We start from the raw sequence: 27,776 nt of genomic DNA on the forward strand, positions 1-27,776 counted from the left end.
ACAGAAGAAGCTGGTTTTGATGCTACAAACCAAAGTTCAAAGCAGCTGTAGAAGAGGAACTCCAAAGTATCTAGATTGGTAAAGTCAGATAATGTCCATTCAAGCGATAAATTTTTTCCTTTTCCTTCCACTTCAACATAGCAAAATCTCACTATAGTGAGAAAAAAAAAATTCCATTAGAAAATAGATCAAAAGAATGGTGGGTTGGCCCGACAGGTATGGCATGGGCTTGCTGTCCTGTTTCTCCTCGAGCCTCTTTATAATATTTTACATCACTCCCATCCCTGGTATCAAAGATATTACTAATTACGAATAAAAAATTAATCTTTTAACTCAATATTATCAAATTTGAAATATTTATCATTAAATACAAAATTTACTTTTCAATACATCCTTTTTAATAATTTTTTTTAAACTATTAGAGAAATAAAGTGTTTAATAAAAATAGATTTTACTTCAAGAGAAAAATTTATAAGTTTTAAGACAGATACAACTTTAAATTTTCAGATCTTCAAATCAAAATTTTTTAGGTTGTTTTGTCTCAAATTAAGGTTTTGAAAAAAATGATGAATAAATTTTTTTAAAAAGAGAATAGCCTTAAATTAAAAAAATAATATAAAAAATATTTATATCTTCAAATATTTACGATGAGAAGCATTAATCGAAGGAATATCTGACGGCACAAACACTTTCTACAAGTAGCGAAACACTTGATGAGCGCCTAACGCTATAAATACCATAATCTCCAAAACCCTAGACCTTGCTAATTATACTTCACACAAAGTAGCTGCCGTAGCAGAGCACCCGCGTAGCTCCTCTGTCCGTCGCTGGTAATATATAGATTTAAATTTCTTCAATCTCCTTTACTTCATCCCAATCTTATCTTCTAATTACATTTGGATCTGTTGGAGTCTCAATTCTTTTATACCCAATCCGTGATTGACTGATTATTTCCATCTGATTTAGCTACAGCTTGAGTCATTGTTTCGTAATTTCATTTCACTTTGATTTTGACACTTATCTGCTTAATAGTTTTAATTTCAGAAACAAGCCGCATACCTATTTTGTTCGTTATGGCAGTCGCATTCTACGATCTGGGCTCTGCTGCTGGCTTGAAAAAGCTTGATGAGTCCCTCCTCACTCGCAGTTACATCACCGGGTAATTTTCCCAAACCATTAATTATTTTATTTGCTGTTTTTAACTTTGATCTTGGTTAATTTGGTATCTTCCCTAATTTATTGATCCTTGCAGATACCAAGCTTCGAAGGATGACATCACCGTCTATGTAGCTCTCTCGGGGGCTCCATCCTCCTGCTACGTGAACATTTCTCGGTGGTACAACCACATCGACGCCCTTTTGAGGATCTCGTAAGTTTTTTTTTTCCTACCTGTGGTGTAACTATAAGTTTATCGATCTGGGAGTAGAATGTGTAACAGAACTCTACTGTATTTGTTTTTTTAGAGGTGTTTCTGGAGAAGGGTGTGGTGTGACTGTTGAGGGATGTGCTCCTGCAGAGGCTGTTGCCACTCCTCCAGCTGAGGATTCAAAGGCAAGTATTAAGTATCTCTGCTTATATGCTGTTTGAATTTAGTAAGTTGGGCTATTTGATGCTTGGCTGATTCGCTAGTTGCTTGGATATATTATGCAATTTGCAGGCTGCAGCTGCTGAAGAAGATGATGATGATGACGACGTGGATCTGTTTGGTGAAGAGACTGAGGAGGAAAAGAAGGCTGCAGAAGAACGTGCAGCTGCCTTGAAGGCCTCTAGCAAGAAGAAGGAATGTGAGCCCTACGACGATTAGTGTTTTCCTATTTGTTTTTCTATTTAATCAAATATGGTTTAGCATGCGTGCTCTACATCACTGATTTTAACTTATTTGAGTTCTACTTCTTTATTCTCAGCTGGCAAGTCTTCAGTGTTGTTGGATGTCAAACCATGGGATGATGAGACTGACATGAAGAAACTTGAGGAAGCAGTAAGAAATATCAAGATGGAAGGACTTCTTTGGGGAGCATGTAAGTGGTTAATCAGATATGGTTTTGTTGTGTGTATTTTGTATCCTTTTAGTTGGGGATGGCTTGGATAGTTTTCGAATTATCTTGAAATTGAATGATTGTTATTGAGTGTACTTCGTCTGACATAAAGTTCTTTTCATGTGCCAGCTAAACTTGTGCCTGTTGGTTATGGAATAAAGAAATTGCAAATTATGTTGACCATTGTGGATGATTTGGTGTCAGTTGACGATCTCATTGAGGAACATCTGACAACTGAACCAACTAATGAGTATGTTCAAAGTTGTGACATTGTTGCCTTCAACAAAATCTGTAAGTATCCGTATTATAGATGTATTACCCTTCGTTTTTGGGTTTTGCCACCCGATAAGGAGCTTTAAAGCATTTTTAACTGTCACAACTTTCTTGTTAAAAGGAATGTTAGAACATAAGTTAATCATTGTCCTGAAAAGCTTTTTACTAATATTTTTATCCTTTCTCCATAATACCATTCAGCTTCTTTTCCTTTGGCTTGTGTTAGGGGTGTAATCAAGATGAGTTAAGCCAAAAGAGTCAAAGCTTGAGCTTGACTTTGAAAGTTGTGGCTCAAAGCTCAACTCGAGCTCAATTGATTTCTATTTTTCTAGCTCATGCTTGACTAGATAAAGAAATTGATTTACTTGAGCTTGCTTGATCAGCCTTGCAACGAAGTAAAAAACCAAGTTCCATTAAGCTTGAGCTCAAGCTTGAATGACATGATTTTTCATTTACAATATTTTGTAATAAATTAAAAATTATTTATATGATACACATATTTTATAAAAATACTAAATACATATATACATATATATATATATATATATGTATATATAATAAAAAAGCTTGAGTAGGCCTGGGCATTAAGATACTCAAACTTGCATATATATTGATATCATATTAAGAAGTATTGTTGTACATATGTGATTGTTCCTTCTGTAACCATATTTTATGATTTTAACATCTTTAGAGGAAATCGTTATTTGAACTTTTAATTAATTTATTTATAATGTCTTTGCATTGAAATTATGATTTAGTCATAAGAAGTTAATATATGATATCATTTATTTTTTATAAATATTTGTATACTGAAATTTAATATAAATTATATATATGTTATTTATTTATATGTACGTATTTGCATTTGATGCACTATTCAAGAAAAGATAAAAAGCTTTTAAAGATAATGATTAGATTTTGTGTAATTTTTCATTTACCAAGAAAAATTGATTTGATTCAGTTGGCAGTGATTTAAATCTCCTGCTGCCTTTGTTAGTACAAACCCTTTCTTTTCATGTTTATAATTTTGTGCCATACTTGTCATCTTACCTTATGACTTAATGTTTGACTCGCAGAATGTGTGTCCATTGCTGTTGGAATGTATGCACTAGCAGTTTTTTGGAGAGGCCTTCTATGATGTAGCTTATATGTTTTGTATTTTTGTTCCTTGGAACTTAATATGAGATTTTTGTGCTGGATATGTCTCTTTTATGGCTGTCTTGGACAATTTTTCTCTGAATGGATCGATTTGACCATGGAATATCAGTTACTGTGAGATTGAGATTGAGATAATTGAGGAACCTAGTGGGTAGCTGCCGAATAAGAGATTTCTCAAGCTGGCAATTGTTGGTTCCAACGAGTTGTCTTTTGGTAATTTAGTACCAGCACTCTAGATGTTGTTTTAATTTTATCGCAATTTGGTCGTTTACATAAGACATTTAACAGCTTAATGTTAAAAAAATAGCATTGTTTTAACTTTACCTTTAATCTATGAGAATAAGAATAGAAATATTTAAGTTCAAATTAGTCTTTTCAAGCAAATGTATAAAATTAAATGTAAAACATCATATCAGATAAATTAAAATAAAAAATAAAATCAATATTAAATCTATTTAATAGAATTTTTTATCTCCTCAATTTTGAACTGCTTATTAAATTTTCCTGTATATCTTGCAGAAAGTATTAAAACATGAAGGTATTAATTTTTTATTTTTTCAATCTCAATTCTTTTTTATTTTTTCAATTTTAAACTCACTAAATTTTCTTGTATATCTTGCATATAGTATTTAAACATGAAGGTACTCATTATTATTAAGGTATATCTTGTAATAAAAATAATGTTTTATTAGTTTCAACCTAATGTATGAGAATAAGGATAAAGATATTAATAGTTGAATTAGCTTTTTGAAAATCATGAAGGTAAAAATTCATATCACAAACTAAAAAAAAACGATATTGTGTTTCTTACATAAACATAATTTGAACTAATTTGCATTCTCTCAAATTTTCAAATTTAGTATAAATATTCTTACATAAAAAATTAAAAAATTTAAAATTTAAAATTAATATATATATATTTTTTAATTTTAACGTAAATATAAAAGAATTTAGATAAAAAAATATATAAAGATGATGAATCACAACAATAACTTAACCTGGAAGTTTTGTCTGTCATTCTCCCTAACGGACAGCTAGGAGAATTTATGTAGTACTGGGTAGGACGGAGCATCAACGTATGATCATCCAGTTAAAGAACACGCGGTAATCCATTTAGAAGATTACCAACGCGATTCCAAAGATAGGCTCCGGACAATGACTTTCAAGCAGCTGGAAAAGAAAAGAGAAAATAAGCAATCACAGTCCCATGGATGTTATGATAGTATTAAATAAAATATATAGAATATGAGCAATCATGCATATTCATTAATTTTTTGAAATGAACAATTTAAATTAAAAATATAAACATTTTTAATAAAAAATATAAAAATATATTTTATTAATTTAATAAATTATTATTATAAATTTTTTTTAAAAAATTTATCCTTCCTTAAGAGCATCGATAGGTGCCTCTCTTTTTAGAGGAGCTCTTATGAGGAGCGCAAATCGGTGCTTTGTTGATTTTTTTTTAAAATTAATAAAAAATAACAAAAAATAAAATTATTTTTTTAATGATATCACATCATCAATGTATCAAAGATATTTTTTTAAAATGAAACTATTTATTTCAAAAATTAATAGATTTATTTGAAATTTTAATTAAAATTTACAAAATAATATTTTCCTTCAAATAATTGCCTAATCAACCAAAGCTCTTAAACGACACCGCTTTGCTAGGAGAGAAGCACGCAGCTTATTTTCCAGCGTGCCTCCGCCCACCTATCCCGTGGGAAGTACTTTGTTGAGTACTAAACAAGAGCAAGTCGCGAGCGAGAGGGGGAGCAGGGGAAGAGTGGGGGAAAGAAAATGCCGAAGAGAACAACGCACACGTACTCTAGCGAGGACGCAGCCCCAGATGGACCTGACTCTGATCTTTTCGTCTACTATTGCAAGCACTGCGGTTCCCACGTCCTGATTACAGGTTCCTCTCTCTTCTCCTTTCTCTCTCAATCAAATCTTCAAATTTGCAATCGCTCGCAAAGACGACGCCTCATTTGAGAAAGATTTTAGAGTTATCTCCATTATTGATTCGAAAATTAGGTGCTTCTGAGTGTTTGATCTAGATTAAGACATTTGAACGCCGTTTTTTCCTGGTTTGCAAAATCAATGCGTTCACCTTGTTTATGCCAGGATCATTAATCTTTTATATGCGCTGGAGTTTGATTTTTGTTCTTGTTCTCCTTCTTCTTATCTACTGGATTGCTGATCCAAATGCTTTGGATAAGCTTTTATGTGTCACGGTTAGGTATTACTATTCCATAATGGTGAAAATGTTCAATCCTGCTCTTTTTGCCACTTTTAGGTCAAGTTATCCACAAGTTCAATTGGTGTATCCATGGAATATTAGAAAAAAAGTTTTAAAATTTGATTGTAGTAAGCTTGTCCATTCATGAAATTAAGTTCAAATGCAACCACATATTTCATAAAGTTGCAGTTGATATGAAGTGTGTAACTCAACAAAGTCATCTTCATCCTGGTGGAGCAGTTCAAACCTCAGCTTTGATGCACAAACCACAATTATGATATTTGTTGTGAAATTGAATGCTAATATGTATTTTTAGATCTTGCATTTCATTTTTATCCGAAAAAGAGAAAAGAACATGAAAGAAACAAAGCCTTACTTATAACTTGGACCGACTGAATCTCATGCAGCAAATAGAAAATGATGTTTTAAGGTCAGGGGAAGGAGGATTTAGTATTAGAGAAGAAAGAGGCAGCAAAGCAAATATATCCTATCTGTACGGTTCAGATATCAGAGAAGAAAGCAAGACCATTCATTAAAAAGAGCAGGCTGTGAAGCTCCGCTTTATAACAGATATACACTATTTGATTGATCTTTTTATAGGTTGACCATTTTAGTTGCTTGATTAATTTAGAAATGTTATTTTCCCTTACTGAAATATATTTGTCTTAAGATACCCAATTGCAGAAAATGCCCAAGAGAAAGACTGACAAAGCATATGTGTTGGACAAGAAAAAGCATCTTGCTAGGCTTAATATCAGTGAGGCGGGAAAAGTTCTCTTGAAGAGGTATTTCAAGTTGCCTCCATATTCCTAGTGTTTTGTCTCGCAACATACTTTTAAATTCTATGTTGCTTACTTCCTTAACATCATTCATTTTTTTACCTTTTTTTTTTTATTGAAACATTTTAATCTCATTTTTGGCTATTGGAAAAGAGGGGGTGGAGTGGGGGGTGGTGGGCTGATGTTTGCTTTGTCTTTTATAATTAAACTGCAGTTGCATGAAAGTTTGAAGTTACAAGCATGGTATCTTCTTTCAGGGGAGAAGGGAAATTGGAGAAGCAATTCCGTATGAACTGTATAGGTTGTGGCCTGTTTGTTTGCTATCGGGCTGAAGAAGATCTAGAAGCTGCTTCTTTCATTTATGCTGTTGATGGTGCCCTAAGTACGGTTGCTGCAGAAACCAACCCACAGGTACAAATGATGATTGTGGACTGTTGTTGTCATCCATCATATGTGGATCTTCATTCCTTTAGTTATTTAGAATTTGCCAATATCTATTTTCAAAGACTGGAGCACACATTTGTGTCTGAACGACTCTATTCACAATATCTTTTTTCTCCAAGTGAAAGTTAATATAAATATTTGTACTGCTTAAAACTTCCTTTTTCTGGTTTCTTTATATACGTTGTAGGATGCTCCTGTGCCACCTTGCATATCACAGTTAGAGGGAGGACTTGTTCAAGTGGCCATAGAGGTGGAAGACCGTGCACAACGTTCAGCAATCACAAGTAACAGGCTTATTCAATTACTTTTTGATATTCTTTATGCATGCCTTTCCTTTCAACACCTTGTATTTGCTGAAAATTTTTTGTAATGCTTGAATATATTACCTTCTAGCCAAATTCTTGTCATTTAGTTCTCTTTCCAGTTACATGAGTTTGAGGACCTTTTTTTTTTCATGCTTAATCAAGGAGACCAATTCAGACCTCTGATAGAAAGATCCTATTGCACCATCTTATATAAAGAAACATGGATGGTTTTCTCCAGAACTCATTGAGTTGGAAAACACATTGGACCACTATCATTCTAACAACATTTATACCATGATTAAGCACCCTATGCAATCAGTAGTGGAGATGGGAGATTAAGTTTGAAGCAAGGGAAATGAAGTTAAGTGCATGGCATGAGGATACCAACAAAATTATGTAAAGTTGAATGCATAGCATCTGAAATGAGCCTGACATTTATACGTGCTAACTGAGACGTTTGATGTAATCTGTATGAGGTCAAAATTATGGCCTATGCAAGGATGGGAATGTTATTGACAATCACTACTCTGACCCTGGAAAAAAAATTAAGTGATTTGTGGCCCATGGACATGCTGCCTTTGATGAAGCATCAGCTGAAATGGCGAAATCAACAAATTTTAAGGAAACTTGGTATTGTGTTAGGACACCTAGAATTTTTGCAAAAATGTTTTGTCAGAGCTGAGGTAGATATTTTTCTGCCTTAACAGGCAGAAACCATCTTTTCATAATATGTTATCTGTTACCTATAGGATGCTTTACATTCTAGTTCTTAAAATAATGAAGGATGAAGATATCTTTTATTGTTCTTGATCGTAAAACTTTGTCCTGACCTTTTATTCTTTCCAGGAGTAAATGCAGATGATGTGCGAGTTACTGTAGCTGCACCTGCAGCTCGTGGTGAAGCTAACAATGAACTCTTGGAATTCATGGGAAAGGTTTTCTTTGATATATATTTGAAACTACTGAATTAAGCTCATAATATTATATAATGACTTCAAGAATGCTTAGTTGAAGTAATCCATCTTTGCCTTCAACTCAGGTACTGGGTCTGAGACTGAGCCAGATGACTCTTCAGAGAGGATGGAATAACAAATCGAAGCTTCTTGTGGTAAGTTGAATCACATGCACCTTTATTGTATGTTACTATGCCTGTGTATGTGCGCTCATGCTATGGACACTTGCTGATATGAAAGTTTATCATAAGCCCTTTTTGCATCCCTCAGAGATGGAAATATTAACTTCAGATAGTTTTTCCAGCAGCTGAAAATTAATGTATAAGTTTCATGTTTAAGTTTCTGCCATCCATTGCCATATTGAATCCACCTCTCACTTTTGAATGACCATTGCAGTCTGGATAAAATTTCACTTTGAACTCTTGCCTGACAAACTCCTTTGATTGATTTGTTTTCCTTTGCGCACTCTATTTTTCATCACTTTTCCCAATTACTATGGGCTAGACATGTTTCAAGAACAATCATGTGTGCTGGGCACTGCTTCCGTAAGATTGTGGGCAATCTGCTAACATTTGATTCTTGCATTAGGTTGAGGACTTGTCTGCCAGACAGGTGTATGAGAAACTTCTAGAAGCTGTACAACCTTGATGTATTTTGGTTACATCTTGGGTTCAAGTTCTGTATTAACCATGACAAATCATGTATCCATTGCTTCATGAGTATGTTCAATCGTATAATTTCTTTTCTGGATTTTGCTTGGACCCATTGTCTAACTTCATCCAAGTTTATTCTTTTCAGACAATATTCTCTTTGATTCGGCCATGATTATGTATTGAAATGGTTTGAATAAATTTAATGCCTATCCATGAATGGAAAAAGCAGACTCAGTATAAACTGGGAGGTAGTGAACCTATGACACCTTACTGATGATGATGTCTCCTCAACAGGGAATTAACCATATAGATGGTCCTTGTATGTTACCGGATTACATGGAGGCATCAAGCAAGGAGCCTTCTTTCTATCTCATGTTTTGCATATTTTATCTGTGGATTAAAAGTACTCCAAAGCTTTATGCTATGTCATCCATTATATAAGGTCAGATAAGTCTCCAATCCCACGAGAAACTTATATTGCAATGTAAACCAGAATCAGGCGAAACCAGGGCTTCGGTAAGCGTACCAAAAACAGCACATTGCCTATAATATTAACATTTGCCTTAAAACTAACTACGATGAATCGATCCCAAAGTCTTGCAGCTTGTCAACTATTATCAGGGATGATTCACGCAGGCATTACAGCTCCCAAAGCATGACTGGGATTAGTTCTTGTCAAAAGGCTGCAAAAGCTTCTGGACCACCTTGTTTTGCCACAGCAGAGGAGCTGCCTAAGCTTGAAAGGACAATCATCATTTTTACTAAAGGAAACACAAATTGAACCAGTTACGCCCATGTAAGCAAACTAAGATGGAAGACAGTTAAAAGAAAAAGGACCTCTTAAACATTTTGTTTGATCAAGTAAAACGAAAGTTTTCCCCTCGAATCCCATTTAATAGGTCTACCAGGTTTTGGACCAACTTAATGGGTTTAAAAGGTTTTGGATTAAGTATAAGTGAGAAGGCACTACTCTCCATCACTTGTCCCCTTCCGTTAAAATAATGCCAGAATAGCCGACTGCAGCAAAACCAACGTTAAATAAGAACTCATATAAAAAATTGGTAGTCCCAACCAACAAGATTCAGAATGCTTATAACATAAGATTTAAATAAAAACAAAGTATCTCCAGAGACAAACTTGAGTCTTAAGCACCTTAGTAAAGGAAACAAAAATGTTCTCGTTACAGACATAATGAAAGAAAAAGACAATAGTTTCTGAATATGATCCATCACTCAGCAGTTTAAGAGGAAGCACCGCTCCGTAGAGATTGACCCTTTGATTTCCTAGGAGCCAACTGAGTCTCAGGCTGCAAAAACAGTTTAGTATGAGATGCAATGTGACTCTACTTATATTAGGGTGTTCGACAGATGAACCTAATGAAGATTCTTAATACAGACACAAAATAACCTTGAATTAAGTTAAAAGGCAATTTTCTCATGAAATAATTACCTCTTTCTTGACAGATTCCTGTTTCTCTGACAAAATCAGTTCAATGTGACATGGAGAAGACATGTAAGCTGCCAAAGAAGAACAAAGGTCACAATTAAGCACACATTCAGATAATTAAAACCACTCCCCAAAGCAAAAAAAGGCAGTAAAAGAAATCACTCACGGTTAATTCTTCCATGTGCACGATATGTTCGGCGCCTTTGCTTCTGTGCTTGATTCACTTGGATGTGAGATATGAAAAGTGAATCTACATCCAAGCCTTTCACCTAAGAAAAAAGTAGAGAGAAGATGCACAAGTTTAATAGCTAGGAAATTGGCAAAATTTATATTCCAAATTCATTAATATATACCTCTGCGTTGCTCTCGGCATTCTTGAGCAAATCAAGAATGAATTTTGCAGATTTCACAGGCCAGCGACCTTGACCGTTAGAATGGCGATTTTTAGCCTGCGCGGTTCGCCCAACTCCACCACAGAAGCGCCGGAATGGAATGGCTTGCTTGTGGGCCATAACATCCTCCAAGTACCTTTTAGCCTTTATCAAAGGCAACTTTCGGATTGCAAAGGCTGTTTCCCTAGTATTCTATTAAAAGGAGTAACAAAACCATTTTAGCAGCAGATTCAAGTATAAACACCTTAGCACTAATGCACATGTACTTCACACAATTATTGGACGCTAGCATTGTTAATAGTCATCACTAACACCTTAACCATCCTAAAGTACCAAGGCCATTATTACCAAGAGACATATACACATCAATTAGGTATCTTTGCATAAGCACACAAACCAGGTTCAATCAGCAAAAGCAAAGGATGAAAATAATCATTCATAAAACAATAACTATGTTTTCCCATTGGTATAATAAGCCACATGTAGAAACCATATCCTGGTTAAAGAGTAAATCCATGTAGTGGCATTTGAGTATTGTCAAAATTCAGCAAAAGTATGAATCTTAGTCATTTACATATAAACTGCTCAGAAGATTAATTAATGCCATCCAAAGGTTAAAAAAAAAATGCACCTTTAAAAAGCTCCAAAAATTCACAGACAAATAATCACCGAAAAGAGATCAACATACCTTAAAATGAACACGGAGGTCAGAGCCCCTGGCTTTGCAGGCTGAAACACAAGTCATAAAATAAACCAACAATCAAGATCCAAAATTCTATCAATGAATGAAAACGAAGGGCAGAAAGAAAGAGAGCCTAGAATCCTACTGAGGTACTGGATTTTGGCTTCCTACATTTTCTCAGCTACCGAACAGAATGTTAAACAAGATCGTACGTAATAAGTATTCAAAACAAACGAAATTAAAACTTACACTTGGTCGGGTTGTCTGGCTCTCTCGAGTACTTCACCTAATAAAAAGGAGATGAAAACAAAAAAATTCAATAACAAAAAAAGGGAAAAGGAAACAATTTGTTTTCCAAGAAACGAAAAACTGCTTCCAAGAAGAAATGGAGAAAGCTTTACAAATGAAGAAGGTTGACATACCATGGCTGCTGCTTCTGCTGCTGAGGGGTGCACTTCCTTACAAAAGAGAAAAAGAGCGTGTTAGGGTTTCTACTTTCTAGCATATAAGGTTGATGGCCTTTAGGGTTTACGTGTTTGTATTGGTCTTCCATCTTTTTCCCTCATCCAGCCCAAGTTTTGTTTTCTTGGGCTATTTCAATTGGGCCTCACCACTTACCACTTAATAGAAAGAGGCCTTCTTGTTTACTTCAAGAGCGAGACTTCAGTGTTCAGAAAGGGGAGAGCAGATTTGATTTGGCTCCGTTTTCCTTGAACCGAAGTAAGAAAGGAAGATTCAATATTTGTTTTTATTATTTTAAAAAGTGGAAGGGAGGGGAAAAAAAGGCGCTCCTTTACCCGATCTGAGAGAGAAAGAAAGAGCAGGGAAGCAAAGCAGAACCGGACCGGAATACTCAGCTCTTTGACATTGTAAGAAAGCTTTGTCTATCTCTGTTGATCATCATAATGTTCATAGCTTTGTTTAGTTTTTAAATTTGCAGTTTTTTAACCAGCTTTTATTGAGTTATAATCACCGGAATTTTGAATGGGTTGTTGGTTTTTGTGACCATGTTCAGAATTAGTTTTAGGGTTTTTGTTCATGCCCGAGATTTTAGTTTTTTGGTTTAAATTGGTTTTGTTTTTACTGAGATTGAGTTGATTTGAGTGTAAATATTGAACAGTCAAGAACGAAAGCTTTTTCTTTTTGTGTATCCAGCATCTTATTTTTGGTTTTGTTCTTGTCAAAATCAGGGCTTTGGTTGGCTACGTGTGGGATAGTATGCTTTGGTGGAATAGTGTGGTTTAGCTTTTGCGAGATATTTTGGTTTAAAGTTGGCTGTTTTCGATGAATAACAATAACCTACCAAAGACATTTGGGGCTCCATCCCAGTTTGCAAACTCTGGGACTGTGGCACAATCGCAATCGATGCCCATGAACAATCAACCCCAACTTCTTTCACAGGCACAACCTCAGCCTATGAACAATCAACCCCAACTTCTTTCACAGGCACAACCTCAAACACAAGGTGGGCCTCAGTTTCCAGGCCACTTTCAGTTGTCTGAGCCTCAGGCTCAGGTGCTTGCACAGGCACAGTATGTGCAGGCTCATGCTCAAGCTCAAGCTCAAGCTGCCCATTCCCAATTCCAGGCTCAGGTGCAATCGCAAAATGTTAGTAATAGTAATGCGACTGCCACCCCTTCCCCTGTGGTTTCCACCCCTGGCTCTGGAAGTGCCAAGCGGTCTTCTCAGAAGCCACCTTCCAAACATTCTAGTTCATCTAATAGTAATATGGCTTCTCTGTTTAAAACAATGGAGTTAACCCCAGCTGCTCAGAGAAAAAAGCGGAAGGTTCCTGAGAGACAAATACCTGATAAGGTCGCGGCAATGTTACCGGAGTGTGCTTTATACACGCAGTTGCTTGAATTTGAGGCTAAGGTGGATGCTGCTTTGTCCAGAAAGAAGAGTGACATTCAACAGTCGCTTAAAAACCCTCCCTGTGTTCAGAAGACGCTTAGATTATATGTCTTCAATACTTATTCCAATCAGGGACAAACAGATCCTGACAAGAAGAGTACAGAGGCTCCATCATGGTCACTTAAGATCATTGGTAGAATATTGGAAGATGGGAAAGACCCTGTTGTTGCTGGAAAGGTGCAGAAATCATACCCCAAATTCTCATCTTTCTTCAAGAAAATTACAATATACTTGGATGCAAGTCTCTATCCAGATAACCATGTGATTTTGTGGGAGAGTGCTAGATCACCTGCCCTTCATGAGGGCTTTGAGGTGAAGAGGAAAGGTGACAAGGAATCTACTGCAAGAATAAGACTAGAAATGAATTATATGCCTGAACGATTTAAACTTTCACCTGCTTTAGCAGAAGTCCTGGGAATTGAAGTAGATACTCGCCCAAGAGTCATGGCTGCAATTTGGCATTATGTAAAGTGTAAGAAGTTACAGAATTATGAAGACAACTCCTTCTTTGCATGTGATCCCCCTCTTCAGAAGGTGTTTGGGGAAGAGAAAATGAAATTCATAATGGTTCCCCACAAGATAACACAGCATTTAACGCCTCTACAACCTATACATTTGGAGCACAGGATCAAGCTTTCAGGGAACTGCCCTGTTGGATCTACTTGTTACGATGTCCTAGTTGATGTGCCTTTTCCATTAGAAAAGGAAAAGTCTGCATTCTTAGCGAACATGGAGAAGAACAAAGATATTGATGCTTCCAACGAAGTAATTTGTGCTGCTATAAAGAAAATACACGAGCATTATCAGAGACGAGCTTTCTTCCTTGGTTTCAGCCAGTCTCCCGGAGAGTTTATTAATGCTTTAATTGCTTCGCAAAGTAAGGATCTGAAGGTTTTTGCTGGGGATGCTAGTGATAATGCTGAAAAGGAGCGGCAATCTGAATTCTATAACCAACCATGGTAAACCTTGTTTTACTTATTTTATTTTCATTCTATGTTTGTTTCCATGTGTATTTGGACATAAATCTGTCACAACATTACCTGTTACACTCTGCTAGATCTTGCCAATGGATTTGTTTGGTCCAGCAGAAAAAAAGAAACATTTGAATGAATCAGTACTTTCATCAAGTGAGCACTTATTATTAACAACATTGATTACCAGTCTTTAGAAGAAAATCCTAGGACTCCCTTAATCCTAGGCAGTATAATCTATGATTTTGGCATCTAGTTTAAATTTCTAGCATAGCTGCATTTTCTTTCTGGCTTCTCTGAATAAAATACAGTATGATATAGTTATGAATTTCTCCAGGTTGGTATTGGAGAGCTGTGCCCTGCATAGCATAGCGGATCACAGTTGCTGCTTTTGTTTTACTTGGAAATTGTAGGGTGTCCATGGGGTGTTTAAGTTACCTTTGGAGCGCCATTGAAATGTAATTATTTCTTAATTTAAAACATTTTCTAACAGTTTTTTCTTTTTTCCCTATTTTCTGGAACTTTTAGGATTGAAGATGCTGTTATCCGCTACCTGAATCGCAAGTCCATGGGAGGTGATGCTCTTGGAAGTACTTGAGTATGGTTCTGTTGAATTGTTGATTGTTCATATGAATTTCAAGGCTTCTAACTTTTGGCCTGCGTCCTGTTGTTTGTTGGTTTGGGGAACATCAAATGCCACAGGAAAAGAAAACATTCTGAGTGGCACTTTGGATGGAAAACTTCCTCAAAAGTAGCTCGATTCAACATGGTGTTTATTGGCCCAACAGGAAACACCTTTGATTGGCTAAATGCAAAGTGCTTATTTCTGAATTGTCCCAAATCTCGAAGTGCTTTGTTTTTATGCTGTTTGATTCACTAAACCCTCTAGAATACTTATTTTGTTATTATGCTCTTAAGGGTTTGAGATTGATGCCAATTAAAGCACTGAGCGCTTGTAATGTAAGTTGATTTGCTTTCCATGTTCCTAGGTGTATATTAAGAGGAAGGGAATTTTGTATCTTTCCACTGATTAATTAATAGTTCATATTAACTGGGAAAAAGAACTAATTCCCCTCTTATTTCTCTTTGCTGCTATTTCTTTTTTACTACACACTGGGCCATTCCTTCATATATTGCCTGTTAAATTAACGACCAAAGTTGTCAGGAACAAAAAATTGAACAGTCTGCAATTGCACAGGATGTTCGTATTGATTGCATCTAGCATTCTGGTTTTGTCCTTGCAGGTCACAGCTCCCTTCAACTTAGACCGGAGTGCAGCCCCTATAGTTTTTAACTGTGTTATTTCTCCAGTTGTGCTATTTACATGCATCATGCTTGGCTGAGGTCCTTGTTTAATTTCCCTTTTTCTTCTTCCACATGATTGCAGTTGTTTGTAATCTTGTTTTATGGATCATATAACCTGTTCTGCAACATGAATTACAAAGAGCAAGATCACTCGAAATTTTCTTGATATGTTTTTCGTTTTCGTTGTCGGTGTCTCGAGAAGCAGATTGAAAGATGCCAATCGAGGCGTTCTACAGGCGTAAGATTTAATTCAAGCAGTTTGACTTGGGACTCGGGGAGTGAATTGGAGCACTTGTTGACTAGTCTTTAGTGCAAACATCCTAGATGTCCACCTTTTTGCCTGGGGATTTTGATTCCAACTGAGAACCAGATAGTCACAACAGAATAGCACTACTAGTTCTCACTAAGTTAAGACTTTAAGAGGTTATTGGCTCAAATTTCGGAAGATTTACCACTTTTTTTAAATGCTATATAATAATGAACTGACGTGTTGAAATATCTTTCCATCAAGTTATGACATGGAAAAGCCTATAAATAGTGAATATATGCCTTTGACATAATTAAATTCAAACGAATTTTTATAAGCTATATATATATAACACTTTGTGCAATGCCAAAAATATGGCAAACAACATCATGTTCGGCAGAGGTCCAATTCAAACTGCATGCATTCCAGTTATGTGTTAGGTCTCATGTGCTGGGCTGAAATATATAGCCCTTATTACTATTAGCAGGATATTGAATAGAGGGGTACTGCTGCAGCACAAATAATAAACGGAAAGAGTTGGCACATGAATGCCCATCCCTAGAGCCCATGCAGGCGATTGTAGGCAAGTTTCTAGCAATAATATGGTAGCCCGTCCATCCCACATGGGCATATGTGAGCTCTATTGCTTCATTACTTTCTCACCTTTCTCGGTCTTTGCCTTCCATCAAGCCTACATATCCTTATTGAGGAATGTGTTAAGCAGTTTAGTCTGGATGGTTAAAGCATAAATCCTTTTCTATATATACCTCTCTTGTTGCATTATGATGTAATTTTGGAAGTCTGGTTTCAATTTGTTTTTGACTTCTTTCAGCTTCTCCACTTAATAAGCTAATTTGGAGTCATCAAATTAGTGCAGATTAAGAAAGCAAAAAGGACCATGTTTTAGGTGCAGCATGCATTAAACATGGACATTCTTAAATGTTTGGTTGGTCTCATGTCTTGCCCAGCTGGAATATACTTTTAAGGGCCTCATCTCAACTACATGGATGGCAATAATTTTGATCTAGTAGCTAGCTAGCTGCTGCTACTTTTTCTTCAATTCAATCCCTCTCTGAGCTCCCCTTGGAAGTTAGCTATTATAGTGCAGACAGGGATAAATAATGTGAGTTTGTCCTGCTATAGGTGATGCCTATTGTCTATTCAGTGGTTCAATTTGAGATCTCTAATTATTATAACCTTGTGTATGCTTTACAGTCAATAAGATATCTTCTTTTGATATAGTTTTAGTCCCTTCCCTTCTGTCACCGAGTCATAAGGTCAATTCATCTATTTGTTGGAGCAGTTCTTGGAAAAGGACGAAGGCCGCTTGTTCCCTTGGCAGGCCAAAGCCAGCTGATTGATACTTTAGAAGACTAGTATGCTAAATACCAATTTCTAATTGTCAGGGAAAGAGCAGTAAAACTTATTTAATTCATTAAAACTATAAAAATTATTTCAAACAATTGAGTTGGACAAGTTTGACTTCTTACTTAATACAAAATTTATTAAAATCAGATTTATGTATTGATCCTCCAACACCATTCAAGTCTCTTAAGGCTTTAAAAAGTTGGAAATCAACACTTTGTGGGGTTCACACCTGACAAATGAAGCCATTAATGTTCAATTTTCAGTCAATCAACCTGACTATACCCCACAATAATAAAGTGATGTATATGAAGTTGTGTTAAGTGGAAGTGAATATATATATATGTTAGACTGCCAATCCTGATTATTTTATATGACTTCAAATTGTTCTTGATGACTTCCAGTTCCAGCAAAGTCAGTCATCAGTACACACTCAAGTTTTATTTTTATATAATAAACTTTGCTAGGAATTTCAGCATGAGGTTTTATTGAGGGTTTGTATAGTGTTTAGGTTTGTATGCCAGTTTTGAAAATGAAAGGATCCAAAACCAACCACATCATCAAATCCCAATCAGAAGATATACTCGATATATATATGAATTTTGATCACGGAAATCTTCACCACCATATATGCACATCAAATTTCCAATAAATTATAGGTGGAAAAGGTTAATGGCTTATGGGAGATAAGGAATATGAATCTCGTGGTGTATCTCCTAGCTAGGGGACTCTGACCTGCCCTTAGTCCCTCCACATCTTGTCATGTGCGCTAAAAGGGAAGAAGAAAGCAACATGATAGAGTAGCAAACTTTTGTTTAGTATTAATAGTTTTCCCATCCGATTTCATAATCAGCATGGCCTGCGTGAAATGTCTTGTCATGCCATGAATACGATTCATCGTTTCTATTTTAGGCATGGTTTGAATAATTGAAGGGAAGGGAACAAGTGGTACCCTGTCCCTTGTTTAGCAAACATTTTAATAGAAAGATAGAGCGGGGGCACATCATTCAAATTAATCATTGTAAACAAGATTACCTTTATTTTAACTTATAAAATTCAAATAACAAAAAGGACAGCGCAGCTTTTGGAAGGTTATAAAACATGAAAGAAAGTTATATTTAATTAATTAAAGAATAATGTTCAAGAACGGTGTTATTGTATTTGTAGGCAAAGACAAATGGTACGTACTAAGAAAAATTTTAAAAAGGAAGTAAAATGAAATGATCACGTGAACCATTCAACCACCAGATTGCAAGGAAGCAATAAGCATTACGTTTCTTTTATATGTAAGTCTGGTGAAAAAAGTTAAGAGCTCATAGCAAAAAGGTAGTCTTATTGCATGTTTTTAATTTGAAGGTGTAGGCTAGAGCTACGCTAGCACACAATAAATCTTGCATTTATTTATGGTTGGGCGAGGCTTGTTTAGTTATAAATTAATTAATGGTAAAGAGACATAGGTGTAAATGGAAGAGCAATCTGGGGTTACTGATTACCATCAACCGAGGACTCAGCCCCTGGTTTATAATTAACCCCTTTCTTGCCGACCGGTATGAGGCCTGGGAGGCATAGGTCTGGCCTGCTTGGCTTCACTATTTAGTTATAGCATTAGGCATCAATGTCATTGCGCTTTGGCTTTATAATTAAGGTGTTATTTTAAATATAGATATTTCATTTAATGGGCAATTTTTGTCATTTTTTTATAATTAAAGAACATCTTATTAAATGAGTGTTGATATGTATTCGTTAAGTTGGATCCTTTTAAGAATTAAGGAAGCAAAAGTATATTACGGTGATAATTTGATATAGTAATCAATGTTGATAAAAATTTGAGAAAATGTAGGTAAAAATCTTACTTAAGTTCTCCTCCTAATTCAATTGATCAAGAAATTAAAAATAAAAAAAAAAGGTTTGATCCAATATTTTAATAGTACAACAAAAAGCTACTGCCTACTTTAAAATTAGAAATTTACACGAAACTATCAAGCTACAAGCGACACAAGGCATGCACATGAAATGATGAGAAAAATAAATTAAAAAAGAAAACAATTTTGGGATTGAAATTCCAAATAATGCAAGAGTTGATCGAAATAATAAATCAGAATCATATACTCAGAGAGAATACAAACGAGTACATTCATTGAGCTACTTTCTCACTACTACGACACCCTTCTCCTTACCAACACATTGAGCCCACCGGCCATATGAGCGGTTAAGAGAGGAACAAAAACCGGCTGCTCTTGGCAGACCGGTCTAATTTCGAACCGTCTCAGAATTGAAGCCACCACATACTTCATCTGAATAAACGCCATTTCTTTCCCAAGGCAAACTCTTGGACCAGCCTGAAACACTGGAAACTTGAAAGGGCTCACCGACTTTAGCAACCCATTTTCTGCATCCGATTCCTGGAACCACCGGTCCGGTTTGAACTCGAATCGGTCCTTTCCCCATAGCTCCTCCATCCTCCCCATTCCATAGGGGAAATAGGTCACCCTGTCTCCTTTCTCAACGAAAGTCCCGTCGGGAAGAACGTCGTCGTTTAAGGCGTGCTTGGAGTCCCATGCCACCGGAGGGTAAAGCCTCATGGACTCGCATAAACAAGCTTTAACACAATTCATTTCCTTCAGCACTTCAAAATTCAATTCTTTTTCGCCATTGCAAAGCATTGATTCCACTTCTTTCACTATCATGTTCTGTGCGTTTTGATGCTTAGAAAGCAGCCAAAAGAGCCACGACATTGCCGAGGAGGTGGTATCTCTTCCAGCCATGATGAAGCTAATCACCATATCTCTCACGACTTCCTCGTCGTGCCCAGCCGATAACAATCTCGACAAAAGATCTTCGGCGTCGTCGCAACATTTTGTTTCTGCTTCAAGAGCTCTCTTTTTGTTCCGTATGATCTCCAGAACGCAGTCCTGAACGAGTTTGATTGCTTCCTTGAGTTTCTTTTCTGACCCAATGTTAAGGGCTCTCTTTATTTTCCATACCACGAACATGGGTGCCATTCCTCGCATGGCGCTTATCTCCGATGCGATATCGAATGCCTTAACCAGAGGCGGCACTGGCTTCGAAAGATCCAAGCAACAAGGGTCATGACCCAATGATACTTTACAGATAGTATCGAATGCAAATCTTCTTAATACGTCTTGCAAATCAAGAACTTTCTCACTCTCCATTGCTTCTTGAAGCAACGGCAGCAGACGATTTTCAACTTCTTCTTGAAGGGTTTTCACCACGAATTCTCTCAAGGACTTGGTGCTAAACTCATGGCTAGCTAGCTTCCTTTGAGTGCTCCACAACTCCCCATCGACATTAAAAATCCCACAACCGAGAAGATCACCGAGGATTTCGGTGAAAGGCTTGCCTTTAGGGAAATTGTTGAAGTTTGTCTTTAGCATGTACTCGACGTTAGCCGGGTTGGCTGTCACGACCGTACGGCGTGCACCGAGCCGACGCACCACGATGGTCTGAGAAGTCGACTCGGACAAAAGGTCAGTGTACCAATCCAAAAGACGACGCCGGTTCTTGTAGAAAGAGATGAGACAACCAAGAAATGGATAAGAAGAAGGCCCATGAGCAAAAACCGATTTCTTGGCGTAAAAAGAGTGTAATTCTTGCATGAAGGAGAAAGCCAGAGAGAGTAAGAAAAACCCTAGAGTAACAAACAAGAAAAAACAGATAACCATGGCTGATTAACATACATATATAAACCAGATACCCAAGAGCTTTTGTTGAGAGAATAGCTAGGGTTGGGGTTTTTTTTTGGGCACAGAAGAGAGACGGGGAGGGGTAACTTATATAGGTGTTTGAAATAACGGACAAATAGAAAGAGAGAGACCGACCAATAAAGCAATGGCTCAATAGCTTAGATTAGGGTTTAAAAGGAAAGGGACAAAGAGATGAGATCACATGGTTCTCGAGCTTAAAATTGGAACTGAAAACGGCGAGGTCACCTTAGTCATTTCAATACAGACATAAGTTTATAATTTCTTTTTCCTTTTTTCAGCTCCTTTTTTTGTTTTTTCTTCATTTCTTGACAAAGAGTTGTCAAACGGCAGCATTGTAGGGTAAATGTTGGTCCTGATGGAGTAGTCAAGTCAGTCCCGGAAGTGGGAGTTAATTTACTAGTGCAACTCATTAGACGTTTACAGGTTATTTTACTGTTCACCTGCTAAACCTAATTCACTAATATGCTCACATGGGGCTCGTGGCTTATCTTATGTGATCAATAAGAAAGAAATGAATGCATGAATCATCTGTATTTTTCTTCTTCTTTGTTTTTTTCTTCCTTTTGGTTTTTTGAATGAAATGATGATCCAACAACAAAAGTAATTTTTCTCTTTCATGTCTTTAAACCTTTAAATTACATATGTAAAATGAAGTTTTTGTTCTTGCCTCTGTCTTTCATTTTTCTTCCATACATATCAAAGTTTATTAGATGTTAGCGCCGTAAATCCATCCCATATTTTTTATATATATTGTAGTTATATGTGTTGACCTATATATAATATAAGTAGGAACTTTAATAAAATTAATACAAAAAGAACTGATTATGAGATAGACTTTTAATTTGGAAAATGGACTGTCTCATATAAATTGAACATGTGGACAAGAAATTTTATTGTTTAGATATGCATTAAAATCAAATGGTGTAATTTTATTTGGTAAGAAAATCTCTTAGTATTCTTTTTTCTGATACTATATCTTTTATAGTTATAAATTTGGTAAATTGATTCGAATTTAAATCAGAATCATTCATTCAGGTTTTCATGTACTTAATTAGGAAAGAAAATCAAATTGTAATAATAATTTTGGAGAAGACAATCTAATACCATAATGATGTACAGATCAAGAAATAATATCAGTAATCCCCATTTCTGAGTTCTCCAATACTAGCAAATATAGGGTTTATAATTCAAAAGTGGATTATGTACTTGATGGATTCAATTATAGTGATCATTACATTAATATAATATGCCTTTATTTTCTTTTTTTTTTTGTCAGTGTTTGTAAAGTATTTAATGTGGGAATTGATTCAATTGAAAGAAATAAGATAAATATGTTTGATCATGCATACAAGCAAACAAAAAAAAAATATATGTTTGAGCATTATTATTAGATTTTAGTACCCCTGGATTCTTAGGAACAGTTGAATCAGGGTGAATAGTAGATGCCGACAGATCGTCTGCCTTTTTTCTTCTCGTAGTTTCCGTGTACTTGGAAAAGCATGCTGAGGATGATATTTGAAAGAACCCCAAACACCATTATAAATAAGAAAGCAAAGAAAAGAGAGTGAGGCTTGGCAGTATCTCATACAGTAAATTAAGAAGGAAAAAAACAGAAGGAAGAGACTGAGGCTTGGTGGTATTTTCTACAGTACATTCACGTAAGAAAAACCACAATTCACATTCAAAATATTTGAATTGTTTATGATCAGATTATGTCGTGGTCAATTGCTCTCCAAGGATTAATTTAGTTTCTCCTGTATAGCATAAGAAGAAAAAGCAAATTGTGTTACAATTTTCTTCCTTTTGAAGCAGAAATAGTGAAAAAAAGCAAACAAAATGAAATAATTAACTTTTGTCCCAATTCTTATCCACTGATGATAGCACATTGAAAGTAACAAGTCACAAAACCCTGTAGGTTGAGGTACTTTCAACTCTCAAGATGAGCACACGTTTGTGGTTCAAAATCAGTTCATAGTATTCATCACTCATGGTGGATTTATGATCAAGGAACAGTAATGAGCTAAAATTTCGTAGTTGGAGAACCAATATAATATGTCATAATTTCATCACTCGTGGTGGATTTATGATCAAGGAATAATGATAGAGTCAAGATTTCACGTTTGGAGGTCAAAGATAATATCTATAAAATAGTCATTTTAGAAGTTCAATGTTTGATAAAAATATAAAACAACTTAAATCGAAAAAATTTATGTAAAAGTTACACAAATAACTCTAATTTTATTCTAAATACAAAATAAAGATATTTTTAAATAACTATTGCATGTTAAAATTGAACATCTTTAATTGGGCTTGATGGTTTTTTTTATAGAGTTAAAAGCATCTATTAGTAAATCAATATTAAAGTCTCGAATGATTTTCTTTTTAATGAGAATGATTAATGAATTTCTAAAAAAATCATATGACATTTTATTAAAAGTTTTATTCTTAACGAGTTTCATAGCAAAAAAAAATACATGCTATAATGTTGTAGTGGAAATTGAAAGAGTTAAGATAAATCAGATCAATCTTTTTTTTTTTTTTTTTGCTAAGCCAAAGATAGCAGAGCCTCTCATGGCAAAGAGATCCCTGGAAAACAAGCCAAGAAAGACAAGGCTAAGAAGCAGCATAAATAGAAAGTAAGGAAAAACATAACAAGGGAGATGGAATCGAAATCAAAAACTAAAAAAACATAGCAGCACAGGGAAGAAACTTACAAGAAGAAAGGAAGGCGACACATCATCATCTTATAAGCAGAAATGCATGAAGCACAAAGAATTTGGAAGTAGAAAAACTCTCAAGGCAGCAAACTCAGGAAAAAACAACAGGAGCAAAAGCCACATGAATTGAAAACATGGATGATCTGTCAACACCAAGTTTAGCAAGAGAGGTGTTTAGCAAGAGATTCAGCGAAGGAGTTGCCTTCTCTTGGGACATGAATGAATATAACCAGTGAAAGAATCAGGATTTTAAGTTTGACGAGATTAAAATGAAAAATTTAATATTTGAAACGGCGAAATTATAAATTTTTTAAAAAATAAAGGTAAAATTATAAAAGTTCAAAATAAAATACAATAATATATATAAATTTTGGAATTTTAGGGGAGGCGGGGGCCCCTACTAGCCCCTCGTCCCTCCGCCTCTGAACATAACATTACCAATCATGTGGGAAAGAGTGTCGATTTCACTGAATATTTGCTAGTATTCCCATAGTTCTTGGGAATCTTTTTCACCTATCAACAAAGAAGTAAATTTTTAATATTCTTGTTTTATTCAACACTTGACATAACTCAGAAAGTGTAAATATATTTTTCAAAACCTGATTATGAAAATGTCAAGCTTGAATAGATTCAATTGATAGCTTAGACGCATTTTATTATTTTCAGTAAAGTCATCGGGATAACTTTTAAAAAAAAAAGTAAAGTTATCGGGTAATATTTATTTACAAGTTTGTAAATACTTTCAACATCAAACGATTCAAAATCATTCTAAGTGTCCAAAGATGTGTCAAGAGTGAGCAACTCCACTACATTCTTATTAAATTTGAAATCCAATTCTTGGAAAAGTAAGTAAATAGTAACTAGAAACAAGTCAACTTAGCAATGGTGCTATATTGTTGCATGATCCTTTTAAAGACAACCTTTATCAAATTTATATCTAACCCCCATGTCAGAAATCTCAATTTCATATTTTTCACAAAACGTTTTCACTGATACAAACAAAGATTCCCATCCATCTTTGCTCAATTATTGGAGACGTTTTTTAGTAAACAATACTAAATGAATTGCATTTAGTTTGTCATGAGACTTAAGTTGACACGTAATTTCTACGATGCCATTGACTAAAGTTCATCTTTCCAAAATAGGTAAACCTATTCTAAGATTACCTTTATCGTTTATCAATACCAACATGTCATTTCACATATTGTTTAACACATCATTCAAACTAAATTCAAATTTGAAGTTTCAAACAATCAAAATATTTATTTTGGTATAATACCTTAAAAACTCCTAACTATTTAAGAATATTCAAATAAACTCTTATTTGTTTATTACGTTCAATCTAATTTTTATATTTTTATTTTGAGGTAAATAAGTTTTTATATATTTATTTTGAGTTGAATTAGCTCTTATAAATAATAGTTGACTTAGTCAACATGTCATTTGTCATTCTATATCACGTGATGTTGACATGACATATTGAAATTGCATAATTAATGATGAAATTGCATGATAATATAGCCATGTTGTATTTTTTACCCTTAACATTAATATCAAGTCAGTGTCATATAGATTTAAAATGATAAATGGTATTTTAATTAATAAAAATTAATCAAATATTAGTTATAAAAGCTTATTTGATCAAAAATAAAAATATAAAGACTTGATTGAACAAAATAAAAAAATAAGAATTTATTTGAATTTTTTAAAATAATTGAAAGATTTTTTTCAAAGATTTTTTTCTATTAATCAAAGGAGAGGATGAAGAAACTTATAAAAGTGAAGAGGTCATGAGAATAAAAAATGATAGAATCTTTAAAAAAATTCTATAAAGCAATAATGGTACGTTTGGTTGGCGGAATAGACAGGAATGGAATAGAATAGTTATTATGTGGGAATAGAATGAGTTGGGAATAGAATAGAATGGTTATTACTTAGTTTGGTATGACAAAGGGAATAGGACATGAATAATTATTATGACTTATTATAGTGTTTGGTTGGTAACAATAATTTTGGAATAAGAAAGGAATAGAAAATAAAAAGATAAAAACACCCTTTATTATTTATGTGATATTTTATTTTTATTAGATTTTTTAAATATTAATAATCTAGAATTTAATTAAAATATTAATAATTAATCATTTAAATATTAACATTTATTTAATTTAAATATTATTATTATTAATTTTTATTTTATATTATTTTTAAAATATTAATAATTGATAATTTCAATATTAATATTTATTTATATTTTAAAATATTAATATTTTATTTAATTTAAATATTATGATGATCAATTATTTTATTTTATTTTATTTTTGAAAAATTAATAATTGATTATTTATTTAAAATATTAATAATAGATAATTTAAATATTAATATTTTATTTTATTTAAATATTATTATGATTAATTTTTTATTTTATTTTTTAAATATTAATAATTGATAATTTATTTAAAATATTAATAATTGATGATTTAATTATTAATATTGTTTATCTAATTTAAATGATATTATGTTTATTTATTTTTAATTTATTTTGTTTTTAAATAGGAATAATTTATAATTTATTTTATTAATAATTGATTATTTAAATATTAATATTTTATTTATAATTTAATATTAATATTTTATTAAAAGTTGGAATCAAGTGAGAGAAAGAGGAGAGAGAGAAAAATAATATTTTATACTAATAAAATTGTAAATTTTTAAACTTGTAAGAGGTATTTTTGTCTTTATTAATTTTTAAATTTATTCCTCAACCATGGAATAGCTAATACCATGGGGGAGGGTGGTATTAGCTATTCCTTGGTTTTGAAGGATTTTGAAGAATAGTCATTCTTATGGAATGGCTATTCCTTGGATCATTTTTCAACCAAACAAAAGAACCAAAATTCCTTGGCAATAAAGGGGGAATGGCTTAGCCATTCCCCCAACCAAACATGCTATAAGTGTTTTGATACCATAATAGAGTTTGATATGCAAAAAAGATTTTGAAGAGGGAGACTACTTCATTATATTATTATATATACCTATAGTACAAGGCTCTATATCTTAAATAAGTGTATAATGTTTACAAATTTAAACAACATGATTCAAATACATGAAAGGTTACATATAATTCAAAAGATGCATTTTTATTTGCTTAATCACCAAACATTAAATTAACACTTAAACATATAACTCATTAGTTGATGCATGATTTTTATTTAAAAAATAAAATTTAAATCCCCATTCTTTCAATTATAAAAAAAAAATCACCAAATATCAAATTCTAAATATCTTTGTCACTTTCAAAATTCAGCTTTATCATGTTTGAAACGCAAAAAAAAATCACCAAACATCAAATTCTAAATATCTTTGTCACTTTCAAAATTCAGCTTTATCATGTTTGAAACGCACCAAGTCTTTTCCTCCAATAAAGTTTTGACACCAATGTACTTGTACAAATAAAACATTTGGAATATCTCCTTTCTTTCAAACAGAAAAAAAACAATATATTTATATATAAGATTAGTGCTATCAAATCAATCCTATAAAAGAAAAAGCTTCCAAATCGATCCTCTAATTCAGTCCAAAAAAGAAAAAGAGAAACAAAAACTATATATTTATACAAAAGAAAAGAAAAAGATGTTTCAGTTCTCAATGTACAAGGTTGAACTTTGCTCGCATGCCTTTAAAACAGTGAAAGTAGTGAATCAGTGAAGTGTCTATTGAGATTCCGAGAAACCTTTTAACATACGCTAAAATTCTGTGACTTTTTATGGACTTTGTAAAAAGATAAGCAGCTTTAGGTCTAGGCACAATATTCACGTTTCCAATATGCAAGTCCATAGAGACTAGGTTGCTTACAACTATTCTTAGGCAAAATCAATTAATCAATCAATCAATGAGATTAACTCGGAATAGAAAGCCCTTGCAACTTTTTATTATTCTCATCTGATAATATAATTACCAAATCTTTGACAAATATGTAATCTTTTTGCTCAGTGGTTCACATTTTGTGATCCTCACGCTTGGTTTGTTTCCAAAGTCTAAGATGTCGTGTCGTTTCAAAATGAAAAGACAAGCAATAGAAAGAAGGAAACAAAAAAAAAAAAAAGGGGGAAGAAACCCAAATCTTCCAATTTTAACAGTCGAGGTCGGTAGAAAATGTGCAATAATAC

The 27,776-nt window shown here is 34.0% G+C and overlaps 5 protein-coding genes across 8 annotated transcripts; 3 read left to right on the forward strand and 2 right to left on the reverse strand.

The window, feature by feature from the left end:
* The first annotated feature begins 688 nt into the window (after positions 1–688).
* Positions 689–3,575, forward strand: LOC18605087 (elongation factor 1-delta-like). Of its 2 annotated transcripts, none has more exons than XM_007037894.3 (8): positions 689–830; positions 1,045–1,159; positions 1,253–1,369; positions 1,464–1,551; positions 1,658–1,784; positions 1,905–2,018; positions 2,166–2,327; positions 3,386–3,575. In XM_007037894.3, coding segments are annotated over exons 2-8 (696 nt in total). In that variant the 5' UTR covers positions 689–830; positions 1,045–1,073; the 3' UTR covers positions 3,388–3,575. The 2 variants fall into 2 exon arrangements, with proteins under 2 accessions (XP_007037956.3, XP_007037957.3); XM_007037895.3 differs by having other exon boundaries at positions 701–830; positions 1,033–1,159.
* Positions 3,576–5,188: 1,613 nt separating this feature from the next.
* LOC18605088 (UPF0235 protein At5g63440) lies at positions 5,189–9,087 on the forward strand. The gene is made up of 7 exons (XM_007037896.3): positions 5,189–5,388; positions 6,383–6,497; positions 6,749–6,902; positions 7,123–7,219; positions 8,087–8,175; positions 8,280–8,348; positions 8,782–9,087. The coding sequence occupies exons 1-7, from the start codon at positions 5,274–5,276 to the stop codon at positions 8,839–8,841; spliced, it is 699 nt and encodes a 232-aa protein (XP_007037958.1). The 5' UTR covers positions 5,189–5,273; the 3' UTR covers positions 8,842–9,087.
* Positions 9,088–9,864: 777 nt separating this feature from the next.
* Positions 9,865–11,902, reverse strand: LOC18605090 (large ribosomal subunit protein uL22y-like). Its single transcript, XM_007037898.3, has 7 exons — positions 11,789–11,902; positions 11,616–11,652; positions 11,373–11,413; positions 10,646–10,876; positions 10,459–10,561; positions 10,296–10,363; positions 9,865–10,152 (listed from the first exon to the last, which is right to left on the reverse strand). The coding sequence occupies exons 1-7, from the start codon at positions 11,789–11,791 to the stop codon at positions 10,087–10,089; spliced, it is 549 nt and encodes a 182-aa protein (XP_007037960.1). The 5' UTR covers positions 11,792–11,902; the 3' UTR covers positions 9,865–10,086.
* A 112-nt stretch (positions 11,903–12,014) lies between these two features.
* On the forward strand, positions 12,015–15,319 carry LOC18605091 (SWI/SNF complex component SNF12 homolog). 3 transcript variants are annotated; one of them, XM_018117782.2, is made up of 4 exons: positions 12,015–12,235; positions 12,557–14,239; positions 14,780–14,826; positions 14,954–15,319. In XM_018117782.2, the coding sequence occupies exons 2-4, from the start codon at positions 12,651–12,653 to the stop codon at positions 15,004–15,006; spliced, it is 1,689 nt and encodes a 562-aa protein (XP_017973271.2). In that variant the 5' UTR covers positions 12,015–12,235; positions 12,557–12,650; the 3' UTR covers positions 15,007–15,319. The 3 variants fall into 3 exon arrangements, with proteins under 3 accessions (XP_017973271.2, XP_088660376.1, XP_088660377.1); XM_088804250.1 differs by lacking the exon at positions 14,954–15,319 and having other exon boundaries at positions 14,589–14,827; XM_088804251.1 differs by having other exon boundaries at positions 12,016–12,235; positions 14,780–15,319.
* Positions 15,320–19,246: 3,927 nt separating this feature from the next.
* Positions 19,247–20,965, reverse strand: LOC18605092 (cytochrome P450 94B3). The gene has a single exon (XM_018116742.2). It carries the CDS (start codon positions 20,849–20,851, stop codon positions 19,325–19,327), a length of 1,527 nt encoding a protein of 508 aa, XP_017972231.2. The 5' UTR covers positions 20,852–20,965; the 3' UTR covers positions 19,247–19,324.
* Between the last annotated feature and the right edge of the window lie 6,811 nt (positions 20,966–27,776).

Source organism: Theobroma cacao, chromosome 3, assembly GCF_053813885.1.
Source record: "Theobroma cacao isolate CCN51 chromosome 3, ASM5381388v1, whole genome shotgun sequence".
NCBI lineage: Eukaryota > Viridiplantae > Streptophyta > Magnoliopsida > Malvales > Malvaceae > Theobroma > Theobroma cacao.